Source organism: Mus caroli, unplaced genomic scaffold, assembly GCF_978045245.1.
Source record: "Mus caroli unplaced genomic scaffold, Mus_caroli_1 scaffold_16, whole genome shotgun sequence".
Lineage (NCBI taxonomy): Eukaryota > Metazoa > Chordata > Mammalia > Rodentia > Muridae > Mus > Mus caroli.
This window is the reverse complement of record NW_028227271.1, coordinates 95,406,592-95,433,713: the sequence shown is the minus strand read 5'-3', so window position 1 is coordinate 95,433,713 and position 27,122 is coordinate 95,406,592. Positions and strand designations below refer to the sequence as shown.

The window sequence follows — 27,122 nt, the reverse complement described above, 5'->3', positions numbered from 1 at the left end:
TATTATAGGTGAAGGCACTGAGACCCTGATACTTTTTCTTTTTTATATTTGATTTTATTAAGAGTGCTCACACTTTGACCACTTTTACTGCTTTACTTTTGGTGACACATTATAGTCTGTGCTTTCTCCGCAGGGAACAGATTTCTGCCACGCTAGGTGAATGCTCCTTCATTTTCTCACAAACCACAGAGGCTGTACTAGTTGTTAATATATTGTATTCTGGGTACAGTGAGCCAGATAGAAAAACACACACACAGCAAACTTAGTGATTGTACCATTCACCCCATGCTCCTTTATTTCTGCTACTTTTCCATCCTTGTGGGATATGAGAAATAATAAAGAAATAAGGGTAAGCAAGCTATCAGAGTTGGGCTTTTTGTTCATTGTTACTACTATAGTCCCAATACCTAGAACAGTATTTATGCTTGCTATGCCAGAACTGGTGATGTATGTCCATATTCTCAGCATTGTTTTAAATTTAAAGGTTTATTTACTTTACATGAGTGCTCTATCTGCATGTACATCTGCATGCCACAAGAGGGCACCAGACCCCATTACAGATGGTTGTGAGCCACCATGTGGTTGCTGGGAATTGAACTCAGGACCTCTGGAAGAGCAGACAGTGCTCAACCACTGAGCCATCCCTCCAGCCCACATAATCTCAGCATTTGGCAGGAAGAGTCAGGAAGACTGCAATGTGTGAAGCCAACCACATAGTGAGTTTTAGCCATGGTTATACAGGGAACCCTAGTCTCAAAGTGAATAAATAAAAAGAAAACGGTGCCCATGGAAGGAGTTACAGAGACAAAGTTTGGAGCTGAGACAAAAGGATGGACCATCTAGAGACTGCCATATCCAGGGATCCATCCCATAATTAGCCTCCAAACGATGACACCATTGCATACACTAGCAAGCGTTTGCTGAAAGGACCCTGATATAGCTCTCTTTTGTGAGACTAGGCCAGGGTTAGCAAAACACATAAGTGGATGCTCACAGTCAGCTATTGGATGGATCACAGGGCCCCCAATGGAGGAGCTAGAGAAAGTATCCAAGGAGCTAAAGAGATCTGCAACCCTGTAGGCGCAACAACATTATGAACTAACCAGTACCCCAGCTCTTGACTCTAGCTGCATATGTATCAAATGGAAAGAGAGGCCCATTGGACATGCAAACTTTATATGCCCCAGTACAGGGGAATGCCAGGGCCAAAAAGTGGGAATGGGTGGGTAGGGGAGTGGGGGAGGGTATGGGGGACTTTTGGGATAGCATTGGAAATGTAATTGAGGAAAATACATAATAAAAAAAATATTAAAAAAAAAAAAGAAAACGGTAGAATGGCCACAAGGAAACTTAAAGCAAGCAAAGATGACTGGAAGTGTCCCCACAATGACTCCGACAGAACAAAGGTTTGGGAGCTGGTGGGTCCTGCAATCAATTTAGTAGGCTTGCTGCTGCTGCTGCTGCTACTACTATTTTGCTTTGAACAAAACATTTTATTTCTTTCGTGTAAGGGTGTGGAGGCTGTTAAAGTAGTTGGGTATCTCCTACCTTGTGGGTTTAAGAGAGGAAGCAGCTCAGTATTGATGGAAAATGCCTTTATGTCTGGAGCCATCTTGCCACCATTACCATTATTGTTACTATCGCAAGAATGGGATAGAATAGAACAGATAATATCCTAGGGAAAGGGGAATGATAATTCTATGAAACTCTTGTTTCAAATTCTCCTATGGCAATATAAAATATATTTCTTACTCCCTAAACAAAAATGTATGGGGAGAAAAATGTTTGCTTTGGGGTACTAAAACCACAGATTCTCAGGCTAAAGAAATTCTTTCCTCTGAACCTGTGGAATTCTGTACTTTGAACACGATTCCATGTGGATTGTGATAGCCTCTGAACTTTGGAGTTTTAGTCTGAGAGAGAACCTTTGCAGGGTCTGGAAGTTGAAGTGGCTTAACAGCCACGATAGAGCTAATCAACATATTAGTTCAAGTGCATTTTTCAAGGTGCTTACTTATTTAAAAGACAAGGAACAGGCATTTAAGAACCATGAATAAAATGTGATTGCCCTCTTTCCACTGCTGGCTCCACTTCTGCACTGTTTCCTGTTTCCTCCCAACTTCTTCCCTACTCTGGCCTGGCCCAGAGAGCCAGCCAGAACTGCCCTGCTATACGATGGGATGGTCACATAGTTTTAATCATCTCACATAAACAGATGCAGAGGAATTTAGTTGCCAGATGTGAAGCTGGAATGCAGCTCATAGTTAAAGCTTGCTTAGCAATGAAACAACAAAAGCCCTGGGCCAGTCACCAGATCTGTGTTCAGCAGGCATAGCCTGTCCAGCCCTAATCCTGTCAGAGTTATTAGCCACCTGTCCTAACAACTGCACACAAAACTCCCTGGGATAAGAATCCAGCTACACTGGAGGCCTATGCATGCTTCCGGGAGCTTGGTGGCACTCTTCTGTAGCAGCTGTCTCTCGGCTTACACCATGGGCCTCCTTCTCATCCAGAGTAATTAACAAGGGGATACTCAAGAAAGTCACTCCATGAGTAAGTGTATGCCATTGCCTTCTCTATCTCCTAATCCACAAATACCCTTAAAAGCCATGGTTATTTTCCTCTCTCACTTTAGATATTCATTTTAAGCATCAATCTTTTGTTTGTTTGTTTTGTTTTTCCGAGACAGGCTTTCTCTGTGTAGCCCTGGCTGTCCTGGAACTCACTTAGTAGACCAGGCTGCCCTCGAACTCAGAAATCCGCCTGCCTCTGCCTCCCAAGTGCTGGGATTAAAGGTGTGCACCACCACCAATCTTAAAGTCTAGGTTCATTTCTGTGCTGTCTATACAAGCACTAGGGAAGCCGAAGACAGGATCGCCTTGAGTTCAAGGTCAACCTGGACTACAAGATGAGAGTATATTAAAAAATAAAGGGAGGGAGGGGGGTCCATGTATGATACCTCACAAGCTGTCAGCACTTGTAAGGTGGGCTGAAGTAGTAGAAATGCTGAGATTTCAAGACTACATAGTGAATACAAGATTAACCAGAAGTATACAAGATTGGTCTTTAAAAAAATAAAAAAGCCAGGATAATGGTACACACCTTTAATCATAGCACTTGGAAGGCAGAGGCGGGAGGATCTCTGAGAGTTCAAGGCCAGCCTAGACTACAAAGTCCAGGATGGCCAAGCCAAAGCTAACCCTGTCTCAAAAAACAAACAAAAAACCCAAACAAAACAAGAAAAAAGAAATGCAGACTAACTGATTGGACCAGTTCAGTTCCTCTCTCCCCAACACCTTCGCTTTGCTGAGTAGCCAAGGACTCCACATATCCACTGGGATGGGAAATGAGTCACTTCTGCACGAGGGGCTCCTTCCCTCCTTCCAGCCCTGAGGACACTCAGGGTCTGAGCTACAACTAACACCTCTGTCTTCCTGGCAGGCATGTGGCTGTGTGCAGCTATTATATACTTTGTCTTTCTCTTCAACTCCATTTTGAAACTCCTAAGAGACAGCAACCCTCCCTTATGTTCTGTCTGGGTCCTCACAGCGTTTTGCTTCAAAGATGCCTTTTGTCCTACATCTGTGGACAGGTAGATGTGGAACAACACAGAGCAGTCATATTTTATAACCAAAGCTATGTACAATGGGCAAGTTAATCAAAACCTGTTCATCTTAGCAGGATCTATCTCTCACCACATTTGGTCAAACACCAAATTGCTACTATTAAAAACCCAGGCTCTAAAAATAAGAGTCACGTTAAGTTTTAAAGAAAAAGATTTCTATATGCGCAGAGTCGGATTAACATTTCTGTAGACAGAGGATGTATATCAACTGGCTTCTCAAGCCAGAGTCAGAAACCTATTATAAGCCACTGTCATACTAAGACCTTTACAGTTTTACTCAATGTTCAGATGAACACTTTAAGTAGGAATTATTGCTCCATTTCACAGATAAGGAAACTAAGGCCCAGAAAGTTCAAGTCACTTCCCAAGGTAGCTCCCAATGGCAGCATCAAGATGTAAATGTAGATTTGTCTGAACTTACTTCCATACCCCTCTAGTTAATCTCAAATATTATTATATATTCAGTTATGTTTTCACTTTGAGAAATCCCCATCTTCTGACTAAAGCCTCTTAAACTGGGACCAGAGAGACGAGCCACCATACCTGGCATTAATGTGGACTCACATGCTATAACTTGAAGATGACTCCCTTTCCTACAAAAGTATTGAGAAGCCCAAACAGAAAATATATGTTTTTGTTTGGAGACAACAGTCTCATTGCGTAGCCCTGGCTGTCCTGGAAGTCACTGTATAGGCCAGCGAGCTTCCAATTCACAGAGATCTGCCAGCTTTGGCCACCGGAGTACTGGGTTCAAAGGCATGGGACACCACAGGGGACTACAAAACAGGGATTTTCAAGCAAGCCACAGATCTGCTCACCACCTGCAGACAGCGCCAGAAGGAAGGACGGAAGAATCCATTTCTTCACGCTGGCTTTGCAAGGCTTCACTCTGATGCTTTCTTCAACCTCTTTTTCCATTCCTCACCCAATTTTAGTTTAGACTTTGGTCACCTCTTCCACTGCTTTCATCCTGACCACGGCTTATCATTCTCCTACCGCTCTACATAAATCTCTAGGGGTCTGCTGCCTATTCTCTACCCGGTACAGTTCAGCCTCAGCTAACCAATGTGTCCCTTTAGAGGGGTCACTGAGTTGGGGCGCAGATGGTCCACTCTTTTAATCCCAGAACTTGAGGCAGGCAGATCTCTGAGCTGGAGGCCAGCTTGTCTGAGTTGGAGGCCAGTGAGTTACATGACAAACAAAGAAACCCGTCTCAATGGACAACACTGAATGAGGGGAGAGGAGCGAGTGTTCCACTGAGGAAAGGTCAGCCCCACCAGAGGCCGCACCTCTCCCTACTCTGTCCACTCCCATTCTGCTTTCCTGTTCTCCAGCATCTTAAGTGGCTGTTCCCTTTACTTTAGGTCCTCTATACCAAGGGACATTTTCATGCGTATTCCTGCATTCTCCCCTCGTCTTTGCTTAAAGGTCACAGCCCAAATAAGGGTGTCAGCCAACACCCAGTTTGCAATCTATCTTCAGATTCCAAGACTTCCATTTTTCCTCAGTTTGACCCCCTCTTTGTTTTTAGCCACGTTGGCCTAACGTATTACATAAAGTACCATATCCATTGGACCTCCAGGATTTCCTCACTAGAATGGAAGTTCTAGAATGTGTCTGTTTTGTTCACTGCTATTATTCGGAGCCACTATACTGTGGAGGACAGTGTGCTCTCAAAAACACTTCCTGAATCACTCTTTTGAGACAGGGTTTCTCTGTGTAGCCCTGGCTGTCCTGGAACTCACTCTGTAGACCAGGCTCGCCTCAGAAATCCGCCTTCCTCTGCCTCCCAAGTGCTGGGATTAAAGGCATGTGCCACCACTGCCTGGCCCTGAATCACTTTTTTAAATGACTAGGGGGTAGGGGTGGGGAAACCTTGACAAGCCTCAGGTCAACACACTATATTTACCCTAAGGCTGCAGTCCTTGAGTCTGGATCCACCCTGGAGGCACTTTATTTAAAAATGTTTTGTTATTTAAAATGTTATTTAAAAATGTGAATCTGGGAAATCAAGGAGTGGGAGTCACTCGTGAGAGAATACTTTCAGGTAAATTCTGATTTCATCAATTCACCCTGCCTCCTGGAGACAGAACTGAGAAGAAAGCTGACATTATAAATCTATTACAATAATCCAGGAAGAGATGATGAAAGCTTGAAACAGTTGCCACACAAGAGTGAAAGACACAGTGACTAGCTGGGTAGAGGGGGCAGTGGGGATGAGACCACATTTCAGGGTTCTATGACTGTAGATGCAATGTCACAGTAAGGGAAGCGCCACACCCCCAGGGCCTGCTTGCAAGTGGAGCAATCTAAGTCTCTTCTACTTAGTAACATTTACCTTCCTAATGTGCCTACCAATAATCTAAGCTATTCTCATACAAAGCTTGCTCAGATACAAAGAAGTATATCAGAGACAAAAGGGGACCATCTAAGATCCCTGCTTCTGTTCCCATATGTCAGTGTACTGAGCTGGACTTTGAGCAGGAAGATTCCTTTCTAAGGAAAAGGGCAGGAAAAAAGTTTCAAGTCAATTGTTGACCACAAGATAAAGACCAACCAAGATTCCTGAAGACTTAATGACTGGAATCCATTTCACTGCCACACTTCCAAACTAGGCAATTTTAGGCACTGATCCAAAAGATTCCCCAAGGAAATAATTCAATCAAATCTAGTTAAAACAAAATAGTTCAACCCATTACATATACAATTTGGATCTCGGTGTCACGCCTTACCTGGAAAGTTCTCCCGGTTGAGCTTAGGCCGACGGATGATCACAAAGTCTTTGTCACTCCCTTTGCTCTTGACTCGTTTCCTTGGAGGGCTCTGGGGGTGGCCGAGGTTTGAGAGCAGTCCATGTGGGATGTTCTCACTGTCCACCTCCTCCTTCTCCAAGGCCGAGACACCCATGCCTGACAGCAGTTCAGAAGTCTTGCTGGAATCCCATCCCCACGTGAAGCTGGTGGTGACGTTGCTACTCTGGTCCGGAATCTCCTGAAGGTGCTTCCTGCAGAAGGGCAGACATTCTCTATTCCTTTTGAAAATACACCCCTAAATAAATCCAAGGTAGGCATGAAAGAAGAGTCAAGAATGGAGTGGAGAAAAGTCCCAGCAAGTGACAGTACTGCATTTTTAAAACGTGCCTACAAGCCAGAGAAATCCAAGAATGAAAGAGAAAAATCGGGAACACATATACTTCGAAAGGCTTTGGGATTTATGGTCACGCAGAAGGCCTCAATAATTTCTTCCCGTGGAGGGAAAAAGAGGGACGGCGCTCATACCATGACTCAAAGTAGCGGAAGGAAAACTTAATTAGGAAGCCAAATTAAACTGCACATTGATATTCGCACTAAAGTATTCATCCATCCTTTTTCTCTAAGCAACCATTCACATAACCAGATTATTTGAACAAGAAGCAACATTCGCGGCCTAAAAGAATTCAAACGGTTCATTCATGTTTTGCCCGTTTTTTTTTTTTTTTTTTTTTTTGCAATCGGTTTACCTGTGCATGGTGTCCACTGATTCAGGAGTTTTGAATGCTTGAATTAATTGAAGAGCTGCCTGCCTTCCAGACTCCTGTTTTAGCGCTCGGCTTAGAGTGATCCCCGGGGCCCCAGCAGTTGGACCCGCGAACTAGCAACGTTCCATCACCACCGCGCGCGCGGAGTTCTGCATCCCGCTCTCCAGCAGCCGCCTTCTGACGCCCCGTTGCCTGCTGGGAATTGTAGTTCCGAGCCTAGCTCGTAGTCCTGCCTGGGTTCCTCCACTCTGATTTCGGACCAACCCTCCAGATACCCACAACTCCCTGCGGCGCCGGGCGGGATTGAAGGAGGAGGAGGAGGAGGAGGAGGACAGGCAGGCGGAAGTGGGTGGAGCTCCGGCTGGCTGGGAAATGTCAGCCGATTGACTGGGAGCGGGTTTTCCTTTTCCCGGAGCTCACGGGCCTTCGGGTGATCACCGCCACGGTCGCCCGGGACTGAAGGATTCGTGACCCCGGCAGGCTGCGGCGGACGCGAAGCTTCTGAGTCCCTTCCAGACGCTGTCTGGCGAGGTCCGACGGTGAGCGTGAGGGGGGCGGGGACGCGTGAGGTGCGTCAGGGTCTGGGGTCCCGGCCCAGTCCCTGGCGGACATAGACTTGGGGGGAGCTCCAGATGGTGAGTGGCCGCCGCCGCCAGCCCATCTCCGGGGTCTCGATGGCCAGCCAGGTGAGAGGCTGCGGGTGGCACTCCTGCCATTCGCCTTCCTCCACCTGGCAGTGGGCGGCCCTTAGGACTGGGTCTGTGGACGCGATCCTTTCCTCACTTGTAAACTAGGCTCGAGGACGCGGCACACCCCACGGGCTGGCACTGAAGATCAAATCAGCGTGCGAGGGGAAGCCTTTTTCGAGCTAAAGCGCAGTTCCAAGAGGAGCGATGTTTATTTTTAAGGCGGCAGGAGCCAGCAGTGGTTCCCGCGTGCATCCTCTTGGATCCTTGATGAGTCTCCCAAATGCCAAAGGGAAAAAGGGAGGCTCCGCTTGCAAGGAGAGACCACCCTGAAAGCTGTTTAGGTGCCTCTGACTCAACCCACAGCCTGTCTTAAAATCTCTCTGCCTAGAAACGATGCTAATTTAGCCTCTGAAGAGGTCGGGGGCGATTAGATTAGAATGACCATGCAAAATTCAGGTGTGCAAACTGTGCAACAGGGGAGAGGGTAGGGGGATGCATTTCTAGTCCGGTAAAAATGAAGATTTATAGAGTTGAAAAAAAGCAGGCCACCTTCATCAAAAACATTAGAATATTGGTTTAGTATGTTAGATTGCATACACTTGTGTTTCTTTGTGGGGAGAGCAAGCTTCGTTTTATAGTGGAATTAAATCCTTCATGCTCAGTTTTGTCTTTGTTTCTAGCATAGTCTTTGCATCAGTTACTTCTTGAGAGGAAGAGATTCATGAACTTTTATTCCTGTGAGATTGGTGTAAAAAAAAAAAAAAGACCTTTTTGCAAATTGGTTTTACTTGAAAAGAAAGACTAGGAGAATAAGTATGTATTCACAGTCTGCTATGGAAAGTATCTTAAAATGAGACCTTCTGAAATAGTGTATAAAGTTATCTTTTGTTCCTTTGAAAAACTCATTTGCCTTCTCTTGAACTTTGTCCTTTGTAAGGATGTAACTCATTCAAGAGTAAACTGTAGTAAATATAAAACAAAACCTTGTTCAGCCCTGAATTCAGTTAAGAGTTACCAGAGACCTTAGGATATTTAAATTGGTGGGCACAAGGTTCTCTCTAGGAAAGGAAAGCCTATCAACTTTGAAATTAGGAGCCTGCTGATTTGCCATGATAATGAAACCGGTTTTCTTTTGCATTTCTTCTAATCACAGCTATTTCCATAATATACTGAAAAGAGACAGGGTTTCTCTGTGTAGCCCTGGCTGTCCTGGAACTCACTCTGTAGACCAGGCTGGCCTCAAACTCAGAAATCCGCCTGCCTCTGCCTCCCGAGTGCTGGGATTAAAGGCGTGCGCCACCACACCCGGCTGAGTATTGTGTCTTGATTCGTCTTGATTCATTTTGAAGACTAGTAGAATATTTTTAAATTATTTGTTATGAAAATGGAACCATAGAAATTATTTAAAACAAATTGTATTTTAAACAGATGTCTGGATTGGAGAGGAGACATGAAATTGAAATCTATTCTCTGTGGTCAGGGTACCTTACTTTGTTTTGTACATACTGGTGTGAGAACTTGGGTAAATGACATATCCACTCTGCCATCTACTCCTTATTAAGCAAAAATTCTAACAATCTTTTCTCATTAGTTTGTAGGAACTAACTAAACAAAACAATGTACGGTGTAATATAGTAAACATACATTAAATCTTCAAGTTCCTTTGTAAAAACAATACTTTGTGAGAAAGGAATCTCTAGATGCCAAAGTAATTGGTATTGGAATTCTTACAGTTCCTACAACTGAAATCCTCAAGGGTTTGTGGAGAGTTTAGAGTTCTCCTTACCCACTGACCTGGTTGCCAACTTCAGCTCTCAAGCCTTGCCAAAGATGAACCATCTGCGCCCGCCTCTTGTCACACTTAGGATCCTAGACACCTGGTTTGTCAGTTTCAAAACATAGGTTCTTGAGTTATCTAACTTTCATTATGCCATATAGATGAGTTAAAATACTTATTTACATTAATACTGCAACTGGGGTGTGGCTCAATAGCAGACAGTCTATATTTAGGCATCTGAAGGCCCTGGATAAAAGAAAAAATTAATATCAATTCTGGTGAATCTTTAGCTCTTGATGGCCACATTTCTTATTGATTTCAGAGTTTGGGGGTTTGACAGATTTCTGTCAGGGTTTTGCTTGTTTGTGTTCTCATCAGTTGCTTCTGTGCCTTGCTCTTTTTTCTCATTCTCTTTGGCTTAAGCGCCTTCTCTCTCCTGACCTCTCTGGTTTTGAACATTTGAAATTCCGAAATTATCTTAACCTTAATTTTTTTTTTCACACTGAGCATGTAGAACTTTTAACAACACAACATACATAGAAGACAGTACTCCTGAACCATTAATTTTAGCAAGATGGTTATAAAAGGCATTTGAAAATAATAGCAAATAGGAAAAGGTGGCGTTGGATTTTAAATACTTAAGGCTTTTGTACCCGATGTTTTAAAGGGTTCACTCTGACTACTTGTACATTAAAGTTTCATCAGTTAAGTCAGTTGGCATTTTATTTTGAGTAAAATCAACTTTTCTTCTATGGTATTAATGCCAACCCATGAAAACTAGGATGCTTCCAAATACGAATTATCATCTCCCTAAACCTATTAATGTTTGAAAAAATATGTCAACCTTTGTTGTGGTCAAAGGCACACTTTCCCTTTGGCTCTTGAAATCTTTTGCAGAGTTATACATAGTTACGACTCCACACATTTTCTACAGTAATGAACCCATTCTGATTATGTGCCTAAATGATTGACCTCTTCTTCCTGTCTGGCTTTGGGGTGCTAGATGCATCTTCTTGACATGGTTCTGAATTGTACTTATTCTCCTGCAAGCAAACAGATGAAGAACTGCTTAGGTGCCTTGCAAACTGAATGCCAGTTTGTTGTAAGGGAGCAATTGTTATTGTGAGCCTGACTCATGTCTTAGAAAGGGATAAGGGCGCACTCTGGGGCTATGGTATCACCACAGATGGTGAAAAGTAAAATGCAGTTGCGTCCCTTTCTTATAGATATACTTTTTTGAGGAAAGCTGATGGCTGAGGGTAAAATCAATACCTTGAGACTTTTGGAGCAGGTAGATATTTTCTAGAAGACAAAGGTAAGCAGCTAGCACATTGTCTTAGTTAGGGTTTCATAGCTGTGAAGAGACACTTTGACCAAGGCAACTCTTATAAGAGAAAACATTTACCCTGGGGGCTGGCTTACAACTTCAGAGGTTTAGACCATTATCATCATGGCAGGAAGCATGACAGCTTGCAGACAAGGTGTTGGTGAAGAAGCTGAAAGAGTTCTATATGTTGATCTAAAGGCAGCCAGAAGAAGAATATCTTCTGTAGACAGCCTGGAGACTGGAATTCTACACTGGGAGAAGCTTAAGCATAGGAGACCTCAAAGCAAGACAGGAAACCAGCTGGGCAAACTCTAAACTCTGTATCTCCATGTTTGATGTCAAAGGGTCTTTAGGTCTCCAATTCCTTTTTCTTCTTTGTTGCCTATCACACCAAGCCTGGATTTAAGTTCTGATTCACCTAGAACCTACTCTGTCCCAGGCTGGCTTTGAACTCAGAGATCTGTATGGTTTTATCTCCTGGGATTACAAATGTGTATCACCATACCTGGATCTAAACTTAGCTGGGTAGGATCTAGGCCAAAGTCCCACTCCCTTAATCTGCTATCTCCTAGAACACAGGATTTGGCTCCGTTTTACTTACTGGTGCCCCTTTAATACTTGAACCATATATTTGTTATTTTTCCTTTCTCAACTTTCTCCTTTTTATCAGAGTGATCTTTTCATAAGAGTGAATTTTTGTAACCACACAGTGGAATTTACCCCAGACTGTTTTGAGACTTCCTTAATTGTCAATGCAATTAATCTAAATCTCTTCTTTTACCTTATCCGTAGGCAGAATCCTCAGACAAGGGCAAAAAGTAGCCACCTTCTTCACCAGAATACCACAAAAGTGGTCTCTAGGCCACATACTGAAATTCTCCACTGAAACTTCTCGGGCCAGGTCCACACAATTTAACCTCACTTAAAGTATTCCATTGCTTTCCAAATCCACATTCTTCCAAACAAAAGCATGGTCAGGCCTATCACAGCAATACCTTACTTGTACCAACTTCTGTCTTAGTTAGGATTTTACTGCTGTGAACAGACACCATGACCAAGGACAGCATTTAATTGGGGCTGGCTTACAGGTTCAGAGATTCAGTCCAGTATCACCAAGGCAGCAGGAGCATGGCAGCATCCAGGCAGGCATGATGCAGGAGGAGTTGAGAGGTCTACTTCTTCATCTGAAGGCTACTAGTAGAAAACTAACTTTCAGGCAGCTAGGGTGAGGGTCTCTTAAGCCCATGTCCACAGTGACACATCCACTTCAGCCACACCTTCTAATAGAGCTAGTCTCTAGGCATATACAAACCATTACAGAAGTTAAAAATCATTTGCTGATGTTCCTATTGTACATTTACAATTTAAAAATATTTTCCAGGTAGGTGAGGTAGTACCTGCCTGTAATCCCAGCACTTGAGGTATTCAAGGTCATTCTTATTAGAACTGATGGTGATTCATGAAACCCTATTTCAAACAAACCAAACAACAAAATTGTCTCAATACTGAGGAAGTAGTTCAGAGCCAGTCTGGTCTATATAATGAATTGAGGTTAGCCTGGGCTCCATACCAAGACCATGTCTTAAAACCTTAGAAAAAACAAAATGACATTACCCAGTATCCACTGGTAAGACCAACTATGGTGCCATATGGCTGTCACCTCAGCATCCAAATAATTCACAGTAGCAGATGGATGCGCCCAACTCGGCTCTGTCGTGATTTTCAGTCCAGTGTGTTAGTAGAGACAGTAAGAACCTTTTGCAGCAGTAATAATATAATAATAATAAATAATAAGTAATAGTAGCAGCAGTGGCAGCAGCTTCTTTGTACATAAAATAGAGAAGTAGCTTTTTAAAGAGAAAGTAAGCTTTATACAGATTAGTGGGAAATGGTAACTGCAAAGCCGATTGTAACAAGCTTTCAATCATGAAAGTTGAGTTTGACAAAGCACAAAAGGATTTCAAAGAAGTCACTGTTGAATGTTTCTGGTGGTGACTTCTTTCAGAAAATGTTGAATTCTTGGCTATGGATGGTCTTAGAAAGCTTTAGTAAATGTCTAACTTCCTAAGATAAACTTAATATCTAATTGTCTAGGATAACTTACTTCTATAAAATATTTTGCCAAGGACCCCCCAACCAAGAAGCTATTTGCAGTTGATAGCTGCTGGAAAAGGAAAAACATCAGTTTTCTCCAATGGAGTGTCATTAGATATATCAACCACACTCCAGGGCAGCCTCGTGCCCTAGAGTAGTTGGCCAACACAAATAGACTCCTATGCTTTTTGTTGTCTCTGTCTCTATCTCTGTCTGTCTGTCTGTCTGTCTGTCTGTCTCTCTCTCTCTGTATGTATGAGTTTCTGTCTCTCTTTGTCTCTGTGTGTATGTACCCTTTGTTTGGTATTTTTATTTTACAGTTTTTTTATTTTGATTTTTGGTTTTTTTGTTTTATGTTCTTTGCAGAGAGAGAACATGAAGTTGGGTAGATAGGGGAAATGAGGATCTGGGAGGAGTTGGGAGAGGAGAAACAATATGATCAAAATATATTGTATATAAATATATATATATATATTTTTTTTTTTTTTTGGTTTTTCGAGACAGGGTTTCTCTGTATAGCCCGGCTGTCCTGGAACTCACTTTGTAGACCAGGCTGGCCTCGAACTCAGAAATCTGCTTACCTCTGCCTCCCGAGTGCTGGGATTAAAGGCGTACGCGCGCCACCACGCCCGGCTTTTTTTTTTTTTTTGGTTGTAAAAATATTTTTAAGTTAAAGATAATTTAAATAGTTGGCTAACATAACATTAAGAAACATACTCAAATGATATATTAAAATTGTATTAATGCAATTTTAAAAGTGATAATTCTTCCTTTATTCCTGCTAGCTTCCAAATAAATGAGACAGAGATTGTAAGATTTATTTAATCAATCTTTATGGCACAATAGCTGAACACACTTAAGTCTCCATTAATCATCTAAGCTAATATGGCTACCTCCCAGCCAACTCTCTGGAGATACTTGCATTTTAGTGTTTCTCTGGCTCTCTGCTCCAGCTGTGTTCCTGTGATGTTGCCTGTATGCTCTTCTCTTGGCTAACCCTTTCTCTTCCTCCTCCTTCTCCACCTCCTCTTCCTCTTCCTCCTCCTCTTCCTCTTCCTCCTCCTCTCCGCCTCCTCTTCCTCTTCCTCCTCCTCTTCTCCTCCTCTTCCTCTTCCTCCTCCTCTTCTCCTCCTCTTCCTCTTCCTCCTCCTCTTCTCCTCCTCTTCCTCTTCCTCCTCCTCTTCTCCTCCTCTTCCTCTTCCTCCTCCTCTTCTCCTCCTCTTCATTCTTTTTCTTCCTCCTTCTCCTGACTCCCAAGTCTCTCTCTCTCCCCCTCCCCTGGCTGAGATCAGAAGTCCAGTCCTATTCTCTCTGCTCAGACACTGGCTGATCAACTTATTGACAAATCAGAGATTATTGAGAAGCAATGTTTATACAACATTGAGGCAGGAGATACTAGATTAAGCATTACAATGCCATGTCCAAAACCAGACATGGGGGCAGAGAAATGAGCATTTGAATAATACATGGTTAATCCTTACACAGTGCATGATAACATTATGCCTATAAAATGTTCATATCTTAGTATTCAGAATTTATTAATTTTTAATATATTAGAAACAAGTGTGGCTTTTCTTTTACACTATTTTTCCTAAAGAAATGTTATTTTTATAGAGAGACAGAGTCTTGCTGTATAGTCTAGGCTGGCCTCTCATCAGCCTTCTTCCTCAGCATCCAAAGTGCTAGGCTAAAGGTGTGGTAGCACACTCAGCCTACTTGTAAACTTTCAAAGATGCACTTTAAGAAGTAAGTTATAGGGGGCTGGAAAGATGGCTTAGTGGCTAAGAGCACTGACTGCTCTTTCGAAGGTCCTGAGTTCAATTCCCAGCAACCACATGGTGGCTCACAACCATCTGTAATGAAATCTGACTTCCTCTTCTGGAGTGTCTGAAGACAGCTACAGTGTAATCCTATAATAAATAGTTAAATCTTTTTTTAAAGAAAAGTAAGTTATAAAAAGACTTGATATTTCAAATGCCAGTGTAAACTTATATGGCAAATTTCCAAAGAGTTTGTTAATACATTAATTAGGTTGTTATAAAATTTCCAAAATGTTATTTTCTGTGTTAATGTTATATGTTTCTTTCTTTCCTTTTTTAAGCGAACAGATATGGTCCAGAACTATCCATGAATCAGTTTGGTTGGAGATCGTGAACATTCAATAATGAGTGGTGCAGCTTTAGGACTTGAGATTGTTTTTGTCTTTTTTCTGGCATTGTTCCTCCTGCATCGCTATGGAGACTTTAAGAAACAGCACAGACTGGTAATCATCGGCACACTGCTTGCTTGGTATCTCTGCTTTCTCATTGTCTTCATACTGCCACTGGATGTCAGTACGGTAAGAGGGGGAATTGAGATACACCTTAAAAGACAATTGTAATCATACAATCTGGAATATGTTTTGAATATTGCTTTCTTAAAGTAACTAAATTATATGAGGTTATCCTTCCATTTTGAATTTAAATGCTGTTTTAAGAATTTAGCTGTTAAACAGTATAGACAGGAAAATAGGTAGATTATGAAATATCCTTTAATGACGTGGTGAATTCTTGGTTCTCATTATTAAACCCTGTATTCATTGCTTTAGACAATATATAACCGATGCAGGCATGCTGCTGCAAATTCCAGCCCTCCTGAAAGTACCAATGGCACGGGACTGGATGCGTCCGTCACTCCAGCTCCGAGGTAGTCCTTGTTTCTGCTTTCCTGTTCAATATAAACATTGCAACATCGCAGTTGATGATTTTACCACTTGTATTTTATATTCATAAAATTTCCCTTATTCCTTACTATTCATCCTTTCATTCTTTCTAGTATATTTATTGTATTGCATTGTTAATTATACATTTTAAATATACATCAGTACACAATGTAGTACCTAATGAGAAATTTAAAGAAGATATAAGTTTTAGTCTGTTTCTATATCTTCCTAAAATATAAAACTTCCTATTCCTCTCAGTTTGTCTTTTTGTAAAAAAATCATGGACATTCTCAACTTTGAGCACCATGAATAAATCTCTAAAGGAGGAGCGCTTCCATTTCATCTAACTTACAAGAGTTAACAGAAGTAGAGTTGGCTTGCTGGTACACACTTCTAATCTCAGCACAGCAAAAGTTCAAGGCCAGCCTCACCTACATAGGCAGTTCACAACTAGCCTGGGAGAGACATTGTTTTTAAACCCCCCAAATGAAAACAAACTAAAGCAAAATTATTGTGACTATAGGATATTTCTCTTGTATTACACATATAATAAACATTGTAGGGACTTGAGAGTTGGGTCAGCAATTAGGAGCACTTGCTGTTCTTGTAGAGGATCCAAATTCAATTCCTAGTACCCATGTTGGGCAATCCACAACAAAATATAGCCTCTGGCCTCTCCAGGCATGCACACACATACACACACACACACACACACAGAGAGAGAGAGAGAGAGAGAGAGAGAGAGAGAGAGAAACAGACATACTCATAGTTAAACAATGTTTAAAAGAAACATAATTTCACATGAGGAATAAACAATTTCAAAAGGCTATATTAAATTTTCATATAAGAAACTTATTTATGGTGACAAGACGCTTTCATTAGTACTTTGAGTAGTATTTATGTGCTTCTTTATATAGTTTTTAAAAGAAAATCTACGGCCTAGCGTGATAGCTCAGTAAATATAGAATTTGGCTAACAATCATAAGGACTTGAGTTTGGTTCTCAGAGTCTACATAACAATGCTGAACTTGGTGACATGCTGTAGTAAACTCAGTGCTGGCACAGTGAGTCTCCAGTGTAGCCCAACTGATGAGCTTCAGCCAATCAGAAAACTGTCTCAAGGAGTGGAATAGTGGTCTTGAGGATGACACCCAAAGCTGGCCTCTGATCTTGTTGCACACATGAACTTTCACACATATGGACATGTATATACACATGCAAAAAACATCTAACTTGAGTAAAGGTAAAGAGCTTATCTTTAAGTCACATAAATGTTCATCACCATTCAACACTATAGATAGACCAGTAACAGTTGGACTATTTTAAAAGTTCTTGAATTAAAAAGATAGGATCATAGTCTAGAAAACTTTAAAATAATCCGAACAGAATTGTGTATAGATGCTGGTGCTAACTCTGCCAATGTTGTTTGACTCGTATCAGTATTAATAGCTTTTTCTTTTATTGAATTCCTGTTCAATTCTTATTCTAACCTTCACTCCTGTGTAGCAATAAAAGACAAAGTATAATGAGCCCTAAACATGGCATGAGTAGAATTTTAAGTGTAATCATTAAGTACTTGATTCCATAAATCCATTTTTTTAAACGATTTTCACACTCTCAGTCATTTAATTAAATATTATGGCTTCCTTCCCTGAACTACCTAAGAGTACATTGGGAATTGGAAATGTCGATGTCGCTCCTCTTTAGAATGGATGGCTTTGTCCTTACATATCCAGTGTATGGTTTGGCAACTTTGGTTTTTAAATTTTCTGTGAGATATGATTTGATCAGTAATTATTAATTTGATGCATATGAACTTTGCTACTTACAAATTTATACTTTGATTTAAGAAGTTATTATTTAGATTAATTGACTTTAAATTGTTACTGAACAGACAGCATCCATGTTTCAAGCCATGGAGTTACATTCCAGATGGAATCATGCCAATTTTCTGGAGGGTAGTTTATTGGACATCACAGTTTTTAACGTGGTAAGTGGCAGTGAAGGCTGCATTATTGACTAAAGTGATTAGGCTTTAATAAACCTTAATTCTTTGAGATGTAGTATCCTAGTTTTACAAGAAGAAAAGAAAGAGGGGGGAAAAGTTCCCGAAAATAGAAAACAGAAATGAAAATTTTCTAGTGACATTTCCTTCCTTGATATTGTTCTTGTTTGAACTTCAGTCCAGTCCTCATTTAGCTTCGTTATTCATGAAAGTGCTATTTTGAAGGTCACCACTCTCCGCTGGTTTCCTTTCTTTAATTTTTGTAAAGTATGTTACATAAATTATAACACGAAATGGAATCACATAGCTTCCCCTCTTGCTTTCCTCCCTCCAGCCTATCCCAAATGCTTTCTCTCCCACCCATCCCGTAAACCCCACTTGCAAATTGATAGCCTCTACTTACTTGATTATCTCTGTTACTAAATACAGCAGGTCAGTTTTTGGCGTTTGTGTGAATGGATTCAGGGCTGACCACTCTACATGGAACAACCAGTAAGGGGCTTATCCCCGGGAGATGCTAGCTCTCCCTCTCCCAGCAGTCATTGGTGACCTGGGGTTCTTAGTCTAGAGCAGCGGTTTTCAACCTTTTCACAGGGGTCCCACATCAGATATCCTGCACATGAGATATTTACATTATGATGCATTACAGTAGCAGAATTGCAGTTATGAAGTAGCAGTGAAAACAATTTTATGGTTGGGAGGGGGGGTCAAGAAAACATGAGGAGCTGCATTAAAGGGTTATAGCTTTGAGAACCACTGCTCTAGAGATAGGACCCCACAAAAATCTCCCCTTTCTGTGTTAATGTGTCTGTTAATATTGCCATTGTTCCAGTGTTATTTATGCAGCTATTTCTAGGAGAGACTGTTTCATCACAGACTTCCTGGTATTCTGCCTCTTACAATTTCTCCTCTTCCACAGTGGCCCCTGAGACACAGATGAGAGAACTAAGATGTACTGTGTCGAGCCGGGCTGTGCTCCCAACAGTGTCTTGATCTGCACTGTGCCCTTTTGTGTTTTCTGGGATGGTCTCCATTTGCTGTAAAGAGAGGCTTTTTATGAGGCATGGTAGCCACATTGACCTGTAGGTATAAAGATAAGATCTGGAATATAGTAAGGAGCTATGCTGGTTTAGCAACATGGCAGAAGTAGATTCCTCTCTGATGTCTATGTCCTCACCAGTCCTGGGAGCTGGATAGGTTTTCAGTACCAGGCATAATTTCCTTCCTCCTGAATGGGCCTTAAGTCCAGTTAGACAGTTGCTAGTTACCATCAGCCATTTGCTATTTACTGCACCATTGCAGATATCTTGCCATACGGGTTATTGTTGTGGTTCATAGGTGTTTGTTGCAGCTGGATAGGCGATTTAATTGCTTCCCTCTCTTGTCAGCTTGTGTAGAATTTTCTTCAGGATGATAGACTGAGGGAAAGAAGTTCTCAGACTGTATCCAGCTCAAATAATCAAGTCTTGTATCCTGCAAGTGTAGTGTCTGTAGTAATAGAGGTTCACCCTCTAGCCCTGCCTGCTTATTCATACATTCTCATTTCCTGCATGGATGTTTCCTTGATCTCTGTGACCCAGTTCCCAGTGTTGCTCTTCCCTTGATCCTTGTGTTCTGTCATCTTGCCTGCCTGTCCTCCTCATGTACCATCAGCTACAGTTGTGGTTTTAATAACCAGGACTGTACCAAGTCTGTTTCTCTACCCATCTAGCTTTGTCCTCCTTCTGTGCTCTACACTGCAGTTACCCTCTGTCTTCTGATCCTTCCCTAGACACTCTGCAGGACACTAAACTCTCAGCGAATATAGCAAACACTGCAAGAGGAAGATTACAAAACACAAGAGAATAGGATCTTTGGAAGTTTATTCTTAATAACCGAACCCATGCCCTCAAAATTGTCAGATTTTCATTTGTCTTTTTGTTTTCTTTCTCTTCACTTTCTAAATTGTAGTTTTTTGTGACCCTTTTCTAGGCCTTCTGAAATGTCACCTTTGCTCTTGGCATGTGAGTTTACTGTTTGCTGCATTTAGAAGTTGTCACATGGCAGTTCTTTTAGTATCTGTCTTATCAACACAAATATCTGTTTACCAGTCCTTTTCTCCAGGGATGGGTGATTCGTTCTTATTTTGCTAGCCCCACTTCCTAAAATAGGAGCCTATCTCCTTAAGCTTTGTTACTAACTTATAGCTTTTAGTTTTGACAATGTAATTTCCTCATCATATAAAACAGTAATCCTGTGCACATAAAGAAATCTCTCGGGGGCTGGAGAGATGGCTCAGTGGTTAAGAGCACTGACTGCTCTTCCACAGGTCCTGAGTTCAATTCCCAGCAACCACATGGTGGCTCACAAACATCTGTAATGAGATCTGACGCCCTCTTCTGGTGTGTCTGAAGACAGCTACAGTGTACTTACATATAATAAATAAATCTTTAAAAAAAAAAAAGAAATCTCTCACATACAAACAAATATTATTTAAAATGTCAAATTCCTTTCCAGTCTCAACCTCACTAATATTATTACAACCATTGTTTTCGAACACTTTTTTAAAAAGACTGAAGTATGACTATGAAATCTTACAAAAAAGTGACCTCATTGTGTTAAGTTCATTTTCGAAGTGTATCAGTCCTCAGTGATACCAGCTGTTTACAGTGCCCCTGAAGTTTTCCTAATGTTCTTCTCTAGACACTCTTTACCCTTAAGAGTAGCCACAAGTTTTACTTCCATCATTATAGATTAATTTGTTGTGCTTAGAAATTTATAAACATAGAATTATATAGTGCGATTCATTCTCTCTCTCTCTCTCTCTCTTTTTCTCTCTCTCTCTCCCCATTCATACACTTGGGAGGTTTACCTATACAATTTTGTACACATCATTGTTTTGTTACTCAGTTCTGGGAGACATCTACTTTATGTATATACCATACTCCATTTGAGATCTTCATTTGCTCAGTTAATTTATTCCTTCCTCAGTTGATAGTACCCTTCAATACACTCCTGAGTCTATTCACACATACAAACCCTTCATATGCTTGACCTCCTGAAAGCACTTATTTTATGGTTTTCTCTCCTCTATTTTCACATACTTTCTTCTTGTTTCTGCTCCATATACTCGTTGGTTTTCTTCCTTGCCTCTTTACGGCTCTGTCTCAGTCTCCTTCACTGCTTCCGCCTCCCCTTTCCCTACAACGCCCTAAAAGGTGGATGTTTCTCCGAGGTCAGCCTAAGTCCCTTCCTTTGTACTTGATGTACTGGCTTTGCCAGATCTAACCTGGTGATGTTACTTTATTGCTGCTGACATCTGATAGCTCCAGAATCGGTTTCTCCAGTCCATTCTCAACTCTGAAGCTTGTATGGCAGCTACTCTGTCCTCCTACTGCTACTTTGTATTATGTGTCATTAGCTTGAGAGTCAGTCTTCTCTTGTTGTCCTAGTCAGGATGTTATTGCTGTGAAGATACACCATAACCACAGCAACTCTATGGGAGAAAGCATTTAATTGGGGCTTACTTACAGTTTTAGAGGTTTAGTCCCTTTTCACCATGGTGGGGAGCGTGGCAGCAGGGAGGCGGACATGGTGCTGGAGAAGTAGTCGAGAGTTGTACGCCTTGTGGCAGCAGGAAGGGACTATGCCAGTGAGCCTGGCTGGGTCTTTTGAGACCTTCAAGCCCTCCTCTAGTGACACATTTCCTCCAACAAGGCCACACCTACTCCAAGAAGGCCACACCTCTTTATCCTTTTAAACAGTGTCACTCCTTTATGACTTCAAACAGTCCAGTCAGCACATGTGCCCTGCTCTCACCTGGACCACTCACTACCATTAGCCTTCCCAGCTACCTGCACTTTGGTTTGCTCTCACTCAGTTTTCTATGGGAAGCCTGACAATGCTTGCCAGCCATACATGGTGCCCTGAGCTCTTAGCTGGCGTTTAAAGATGAGGCAGGAAGAGTGTGAGTGCGTGTGCTCTTGATTGAAATCCTGTGCTGTTTGAAAACAAAACCAATGTTTTCTTATTCTTTGTAATATATTTCAAAGTCACTCTAAAGCAGTAATGTTATTATTTATGTCTTTGTTTTTGAATCTGCTGGGTCTGTATAGCCAAGGCTGTCCTCAGAGTCAGCAGTCTTCCTGCCTCAGTTATCCAACTGCTACGATTACAGTTGTACCACAACCCTGGCCTCTCATGTGGCTCCAGGGCCTATTTTTAGACCTTTTAGAGGATGTGAAGTCATTCATGCTGTTTGAGTCTGCATGTCATCACAGCCTCCTTTGCTGTCTCCTGCTTTAGGACATGTTTCTCCCAAAATTTAATATTTAAAAAAATATCATTTATCATAGTTCATTCAGTAGTAACATGTTCTTACTCATAAAACATTTGTTGGGGAGAATTATATATTGAGGTTTGTACATTTTGGTATTTTAGATTCAACAGCTACACAATTGAGTTTTTGATGATATATTTTTCCATCCAACCAGGATTCTGTTACCTTTTATGCAATCATATGCAAGATCTGGAGGCTTTTCCATCACCGGAAAGATCAAAACAGCCCTGATTGAGAATGCAATCTATTACGGCACTTACTTGCTGATATTTGGAGCATTTCTAATTTACGTAGCTGTAAACCCACGTTTGCATTTAGAATGGTAAGAAAAGCAGTCTTTATAGCATTGTTGTATGTGTTTGTGCTGTTTCAGTTGATTTTTACTGCACACATGCAAATAAGCAAACACATATACAACATTATATGTCTTATAGATACCCTCAAAGAGTATCTGAGTAATGCATGATACTGAGAAAGAAAGGCCAGCATGGCATCTTTAAATATAACTGTTAGATGGTAGACTAGTAATTATATGTTTTTAATAGAATTTTAAATTTTATAAATGATTAAAAATTAATTTTCCTCCACGAGAACTTATAGTTTTTTTCTTCTTTTTGCTTTTAGTTTGAGAGAATAGTTTTCCTAATGTTATTTTGAACTCAGGTATTTCAATAAATTAAAATTCATTTGTGTATATAATGTCTAATATATGTATATTACTCCCAAATTTTTGTATAGACTAGTAGAGCTAGGTCTCATTGTTGGTGTAGGTAAACCATAACAAGTTAATTTAACTGTTTACAAGGGCTTTCTAATTAATCTTGACTAAAGAAGCACCTAGTGAAAAATGTTTTCTGTGGAGGAAATATATATATATATATATATATATATATATATATATATATATATATGTGTGTGTGTGTGTATATGTATATATATATATATATGAGTATTTTCTATGAATTATCTTACATTTTAATTTTAACTATAGTAGAAACAATGTTTCCCATTTTGAAGTATTTTTACATTTACACTCTGTCTTTCCATTCAAACATATAGATTATCTGCTGTGACTGGAAAGAGGCAAAAATTTCTTCCTATAAAATCTTACTTTTCCTCTATGACAGTTTTCTGAAATTTTATTTACTAATTAATTAGTCTTATATTTTTATATAAAATCATATTATATCAGCTATCTGTTTACATTTTCTATTTTCTAGGAACCAACTTCAGACGATTGGGATAGCTGCTGCCAACACATGGGGTCTGTTTCTCCTTGTGTTATTACTGGGGTACGGCTTGGTGGAAATTCCTCGGTCATATTGGAATGGGGCCAAAAGGGGCTATCTTCTTATGAAGACTTACTTTAAGGCAGCCAAACTGATGACAGAGAAAGCAGATGCAGAAGAGAATTTGGAGGATGTAATGGAGGTAAGCAAGCGTGGTCCTACAAAAGCAGCTCTGATTTATAACTCTGTCTCTGTTGATTGCTCTCCTGTCGGAAAACCAGCCATGTTCTGTCATTGGGTTTTGCTCCATTGTAACTTTTGTGGTAGATGTCTATTTTATGATAGTAAATGCTAAAACAGGCTATTATTTACATGTCTTTTATTCATCAATAACTCCTAAGTTGGAAAGTTGTTCAACATTTCTATGTTGTGCTGATCCCATGTGAGTTTTATTAACATGTTGGAGATCTCAAAAAATGTATATAAGTAGACTTGCACAGTTCAAACTCATTTCCAAGACTCAACTTTAATCTTACAATTTTACAAAAGAGATTTTTTTAAATTCCCATTTTATAATGAAGAAAGCGAGATATTAGGAGTTTAAATAATTTGCTTATGTACACAGAGCTAATAAGGAGAGCCAGGGAATATAGTTTTAGTTCACAGTTTAACAACATGAAGCTCCAGGTGGTAAGTGTCTGAGGCTTTGTTGCCCTGTGGTCTCTGTTGTGCATTCTTGGCGATTGTGGTCTGAAGGCAACTCTAGACTCTAGTGAGTAAATGAGAGCAAGCTTATGTTTCAGTCTGAGAACAGGTGGCAGAACGCTGGATTTGCTTTAATTTGATGACCCCAATTCTTAACTATTATCCTCTTGTCTTTTCTGTCTCTGAGCCTTTTGTTCTCAGCTTACTCCATCTTGCGGTCTTAAGAAACAGCATTCCTCAGGAAGCCTTTTACATTAGCAACAAGGGGCTGCTGTAATAAAAGTACCACAGACTGCGTGGCTTCAGCAGCTGTATTGCCTCCTAGACCTAGAGGCTAAAAACCTTAGAGTAACGTTTGTATCTTCTGAGAGCCTAATGAAAATTTTCATATTATTTGGTAGATATATCCTTTGAAACTTCTGAAAAAAACTTTATAGGTTTTGAAAATTTATACTTGATAAGACATTTGCATTTGATGAAAGTATCTTTTTATTTGATAGTGTTCTGCCCAAAAGTTGGCATTAAATTAAGTTGTTACAGCTTTGAGGAATTTGGATTTGCCAGTTGATTTCCTGTTTCTTCACCAAATGCAGATCAAGTGTATTGTTGGGTTCTTTGTTTGCTTACAGTACTGGGGATTGAAGTGAGTATATCACATACACCTCTTAGCTGCATACCATGGACTGTATCCCTAGCCTCTCCATTACTTTTTGTCTGTCTGTCTGTCTATCTGTCTGTCTATCTGAGATAGTGACAGGTCTCTCAAAGGTGCCTAGACTGTGAACTCACTTTGTATTTGTGATCCAGCTGCCTCAGCCTCCTGAGGCTTACCTCCTCACTGGACCATCTCGATGAACAAACAGTGTCTGAATGAAGTAGAGAGATGATCTGTTATTAGATAGGAACCCTTAGGAATGAGACATGAAAATTAAAACCTGGCATTTGTGCTTTGTGTGTTATTTCAGCATACTATTTATATGTTGAAAGTGGCAGGATTTAAACATTTTTTATGAGCAAAAGTCACATATAGAAAAGAAGGCATCCTTTCCCTTCTTCCCTTTCAGTCCCTTTTCCTTACCTCCTCATTCCTTCCTATTCTTTCCCCTTCTTTCCCTTTCATCCCGGCCTCCTTCCCTCCCTTTTTTCTCTTCCTTACCCCCATCTCTCTTTCTCTCTGTTTTTATTTGAGACGTGATCGTGCTATTTCCGTATATAGTCCAGTGTACCGCCATGTCTGGTTGACAGCATTCTTTTTTAATGGCTGTTTTAAAACAGTAACTGTCCTCCATAGATAGCAGAATGTTCATGACTACAGCAACTTTCTAGAATAGAGGACCAAACATTCCCTTATAGCATAGGATAAAAGTATACTTGACGTGCTTAATATAGAGAGGCTTCACAAAATCTGAAGAGAGATCAGAAAACATGAAATTTGACTAGAGATTTGAAGAATTGCTAGAATGTTGGTAGCTAAAAAGATTCTAACCAAATACCAGTTTACCAGATAAAGCATTGGCTTCCTAAACAAGCTAGTATTTTAGATCCTCCCAAACTTTAAAAATTAACTGTTGAGTAAACCTTAAATTTATAACAGATATATAGCTAATATGAAAAGTTAACTGTTTCAGTTCATGCTTTTATTTAATGTAGCTAATAATTCCAAGAAAAACATATTTTACATATATGGTCAGATTATATAGTTAATTTTTGAAGTAAATAAATATGTGCCAATTACAGACTTTAAGGAAACTTATAAATGGAAGAATACAGTGCACTAGCACCCAGAGTGACCTTTTGAACATACAAGTGTGATCTGCACATCTTAGCACATAATGCTTGTAATCCCAGCTCGCTTGGAGGTGACTTCAAACCAGCCTGAGTTACACAGCAAATTCAAGTCCAGCTTGAGCTATATAGGGAAACCTGTCTCAAAAACTAAAAAAAAAGTAAAGTAAGTAAAAAAATCTAAAAATGAAAACCAAATCTAATCTTGCCAGTCATGTACTTAGATTGAACGTAGCTCAGAATTAATTGCTAGTTAGATTTCTGGGAGGTTTTGGGTATGTTTCTCAGATCACATGCTAACCAGGCATTTAGTGTCATTTTCCTTCTGTAGTCATGCTGTTCTTTTCCTCTAATAACACAGCGTGTTCGTTTCTGTGTGGAGACCTTCACTCACCGACCTTGTCCCTCTTTGGAATATTCTCGTTTTCCAGATGAGGCTTACTCATTCGGTTTTGTTCCACTTAAATGATCAGTTCATCAGAAAGACTCCACACTAAGCTGTGGTCATCCAGAATGTCCTGTGCTGGGCTTTGCTTTTATAGCATTGCTATATCTTTTCTGTTTGTCTGTTTCCCTCAGTAAGCTGAGTTCCTTACAGGAACAGTGCTATTGGTATCAATTTTTCAGAGTATGCATATATTAGATCTTCATGCTTACCAGAAAGTTATTCTCCAAATAGATCACTTTTTACTGTATATCATGTTGCTTTGTTACTTTATTATATAATATAAATGTTATATAATTTTATGAAAAATCCTTTGGAATTTACAATTTCTTTGGAAGCTTGACTATTTTACATATTTATTGTCCAGTTCTATTTTGAGTTCTCATTTTTTTCTGTTTGCTAATAAGCAAGCTTCACATATTAGAGTGACTGTGGTGTATACATTTTTCATTATTTTCTTAGCTTATCAGATGGTTTCTCAGCTTTTCATTCTCTATCACTGATAGCTGTTCTCTAACACTCCAAGTGTTCATTTTAAGTTCCTTTTGTTCTCTTTATTTTAAGACTGCAGCCTGTAGGGCCTTTTCCTACTCTCCTTTCTCCTCCTCTCCCTCCTCTTCCTTTTCCTCCTTTTCTTCCTCCTCCTGCTGTTATAGAACAGTGACTCTACCTATTCTAGTTAAGTAACAAATACTATAGGCTGTTGTGATTCCTAGGGAATACTAACTTCAAAGACTCTGTTCCTAACCCACCCTTTGTTCTTCCCTCCCCTTTCTCCGTGTGGTTTACTTAGTAATGATGTTTGTGCGCAGGTGTACATAGCTGAGTGCCCAAGGTGAGTATTGCGTAGTTTTTGTTGATTGATGTCAACCTTTAGTTTTTGAGAAAGGGTCTCTCTCTGAACC

The 27,122-nt window shown here is 40.4% G+C and overlaps 2 protein-coding genes across 6 annotated transcripts in view; one reads left to right on the top strand and one right to left on the bottom strand.

The window, feature by feature from the left end:
* Nucleotides 1-21,309, bottom strand: part of Skp2 (S-phase kinase associated protein 2) — a 43,903-nt gene extending 22,594 nt beyond the window's left edge. Inside the window, exons 1-2 of one of the 2 annotated variants that reach the window (XM_021183336.3) lie at nt 21,246-21,309; nt 6,358-6,629 (exon numbers count right to left, since the gene is read on the bottom strand). In XM_021183336.3, the coding sequence (XP_021038995.1) occupies nt 6,358-6,532 (175 nt within the window). In that variant the 5' untranslated portion in view covers nt 6,533-6,629; nt 21,246-21,309. Of the gene's footprint in view, nt 1-6,357; nt 6,630-7,124; nt 7,297-21,245 lie in introns of those variants that run through there. The other variant, XM_021183335.3, reaches the window with a different exon arrangement.
* The window catches only part of Lmbrd2 (LMBR1 domain containing 2), a 68,291-nt gene continuing 48,656 nt past the window's right edge, over nt 7,488-27,122 (top strand). For 2 of the 4 annotated variants that reach the window (XM_021183334.3, XM_021183333.3), the window contains exons 1-6: nt 7,488-7,681; nt 15,131-15,367; nt 15,617-15,714; nt 17,625-17,720; nt 22,208-22,375; nt 23,274-23,484. In XM_021183334.3, coding sequence (XP_021038993.1) covers nt 15,194-15,367; nt 15,617-15,714; nt 17,625-17,720; nt 22,208-22,375; nt 23,274-23,484 — 747 coding nt within the window. In that variant the 5' untranslated portion in view covers nt 7,488-7,681; nt 15,131-15,193. The remainder of the gene's footprint in view (nt 7,682-15,130; nt 15,368-15,616; nt 15,715-17,624; nt 17,721-22,207; nt 22,376-23,273; nt 23,485-27,122) is intronic. The other 2 variants (XM_029469678.2, XM_029469677.2) reach the window with 2 other exon arrangements.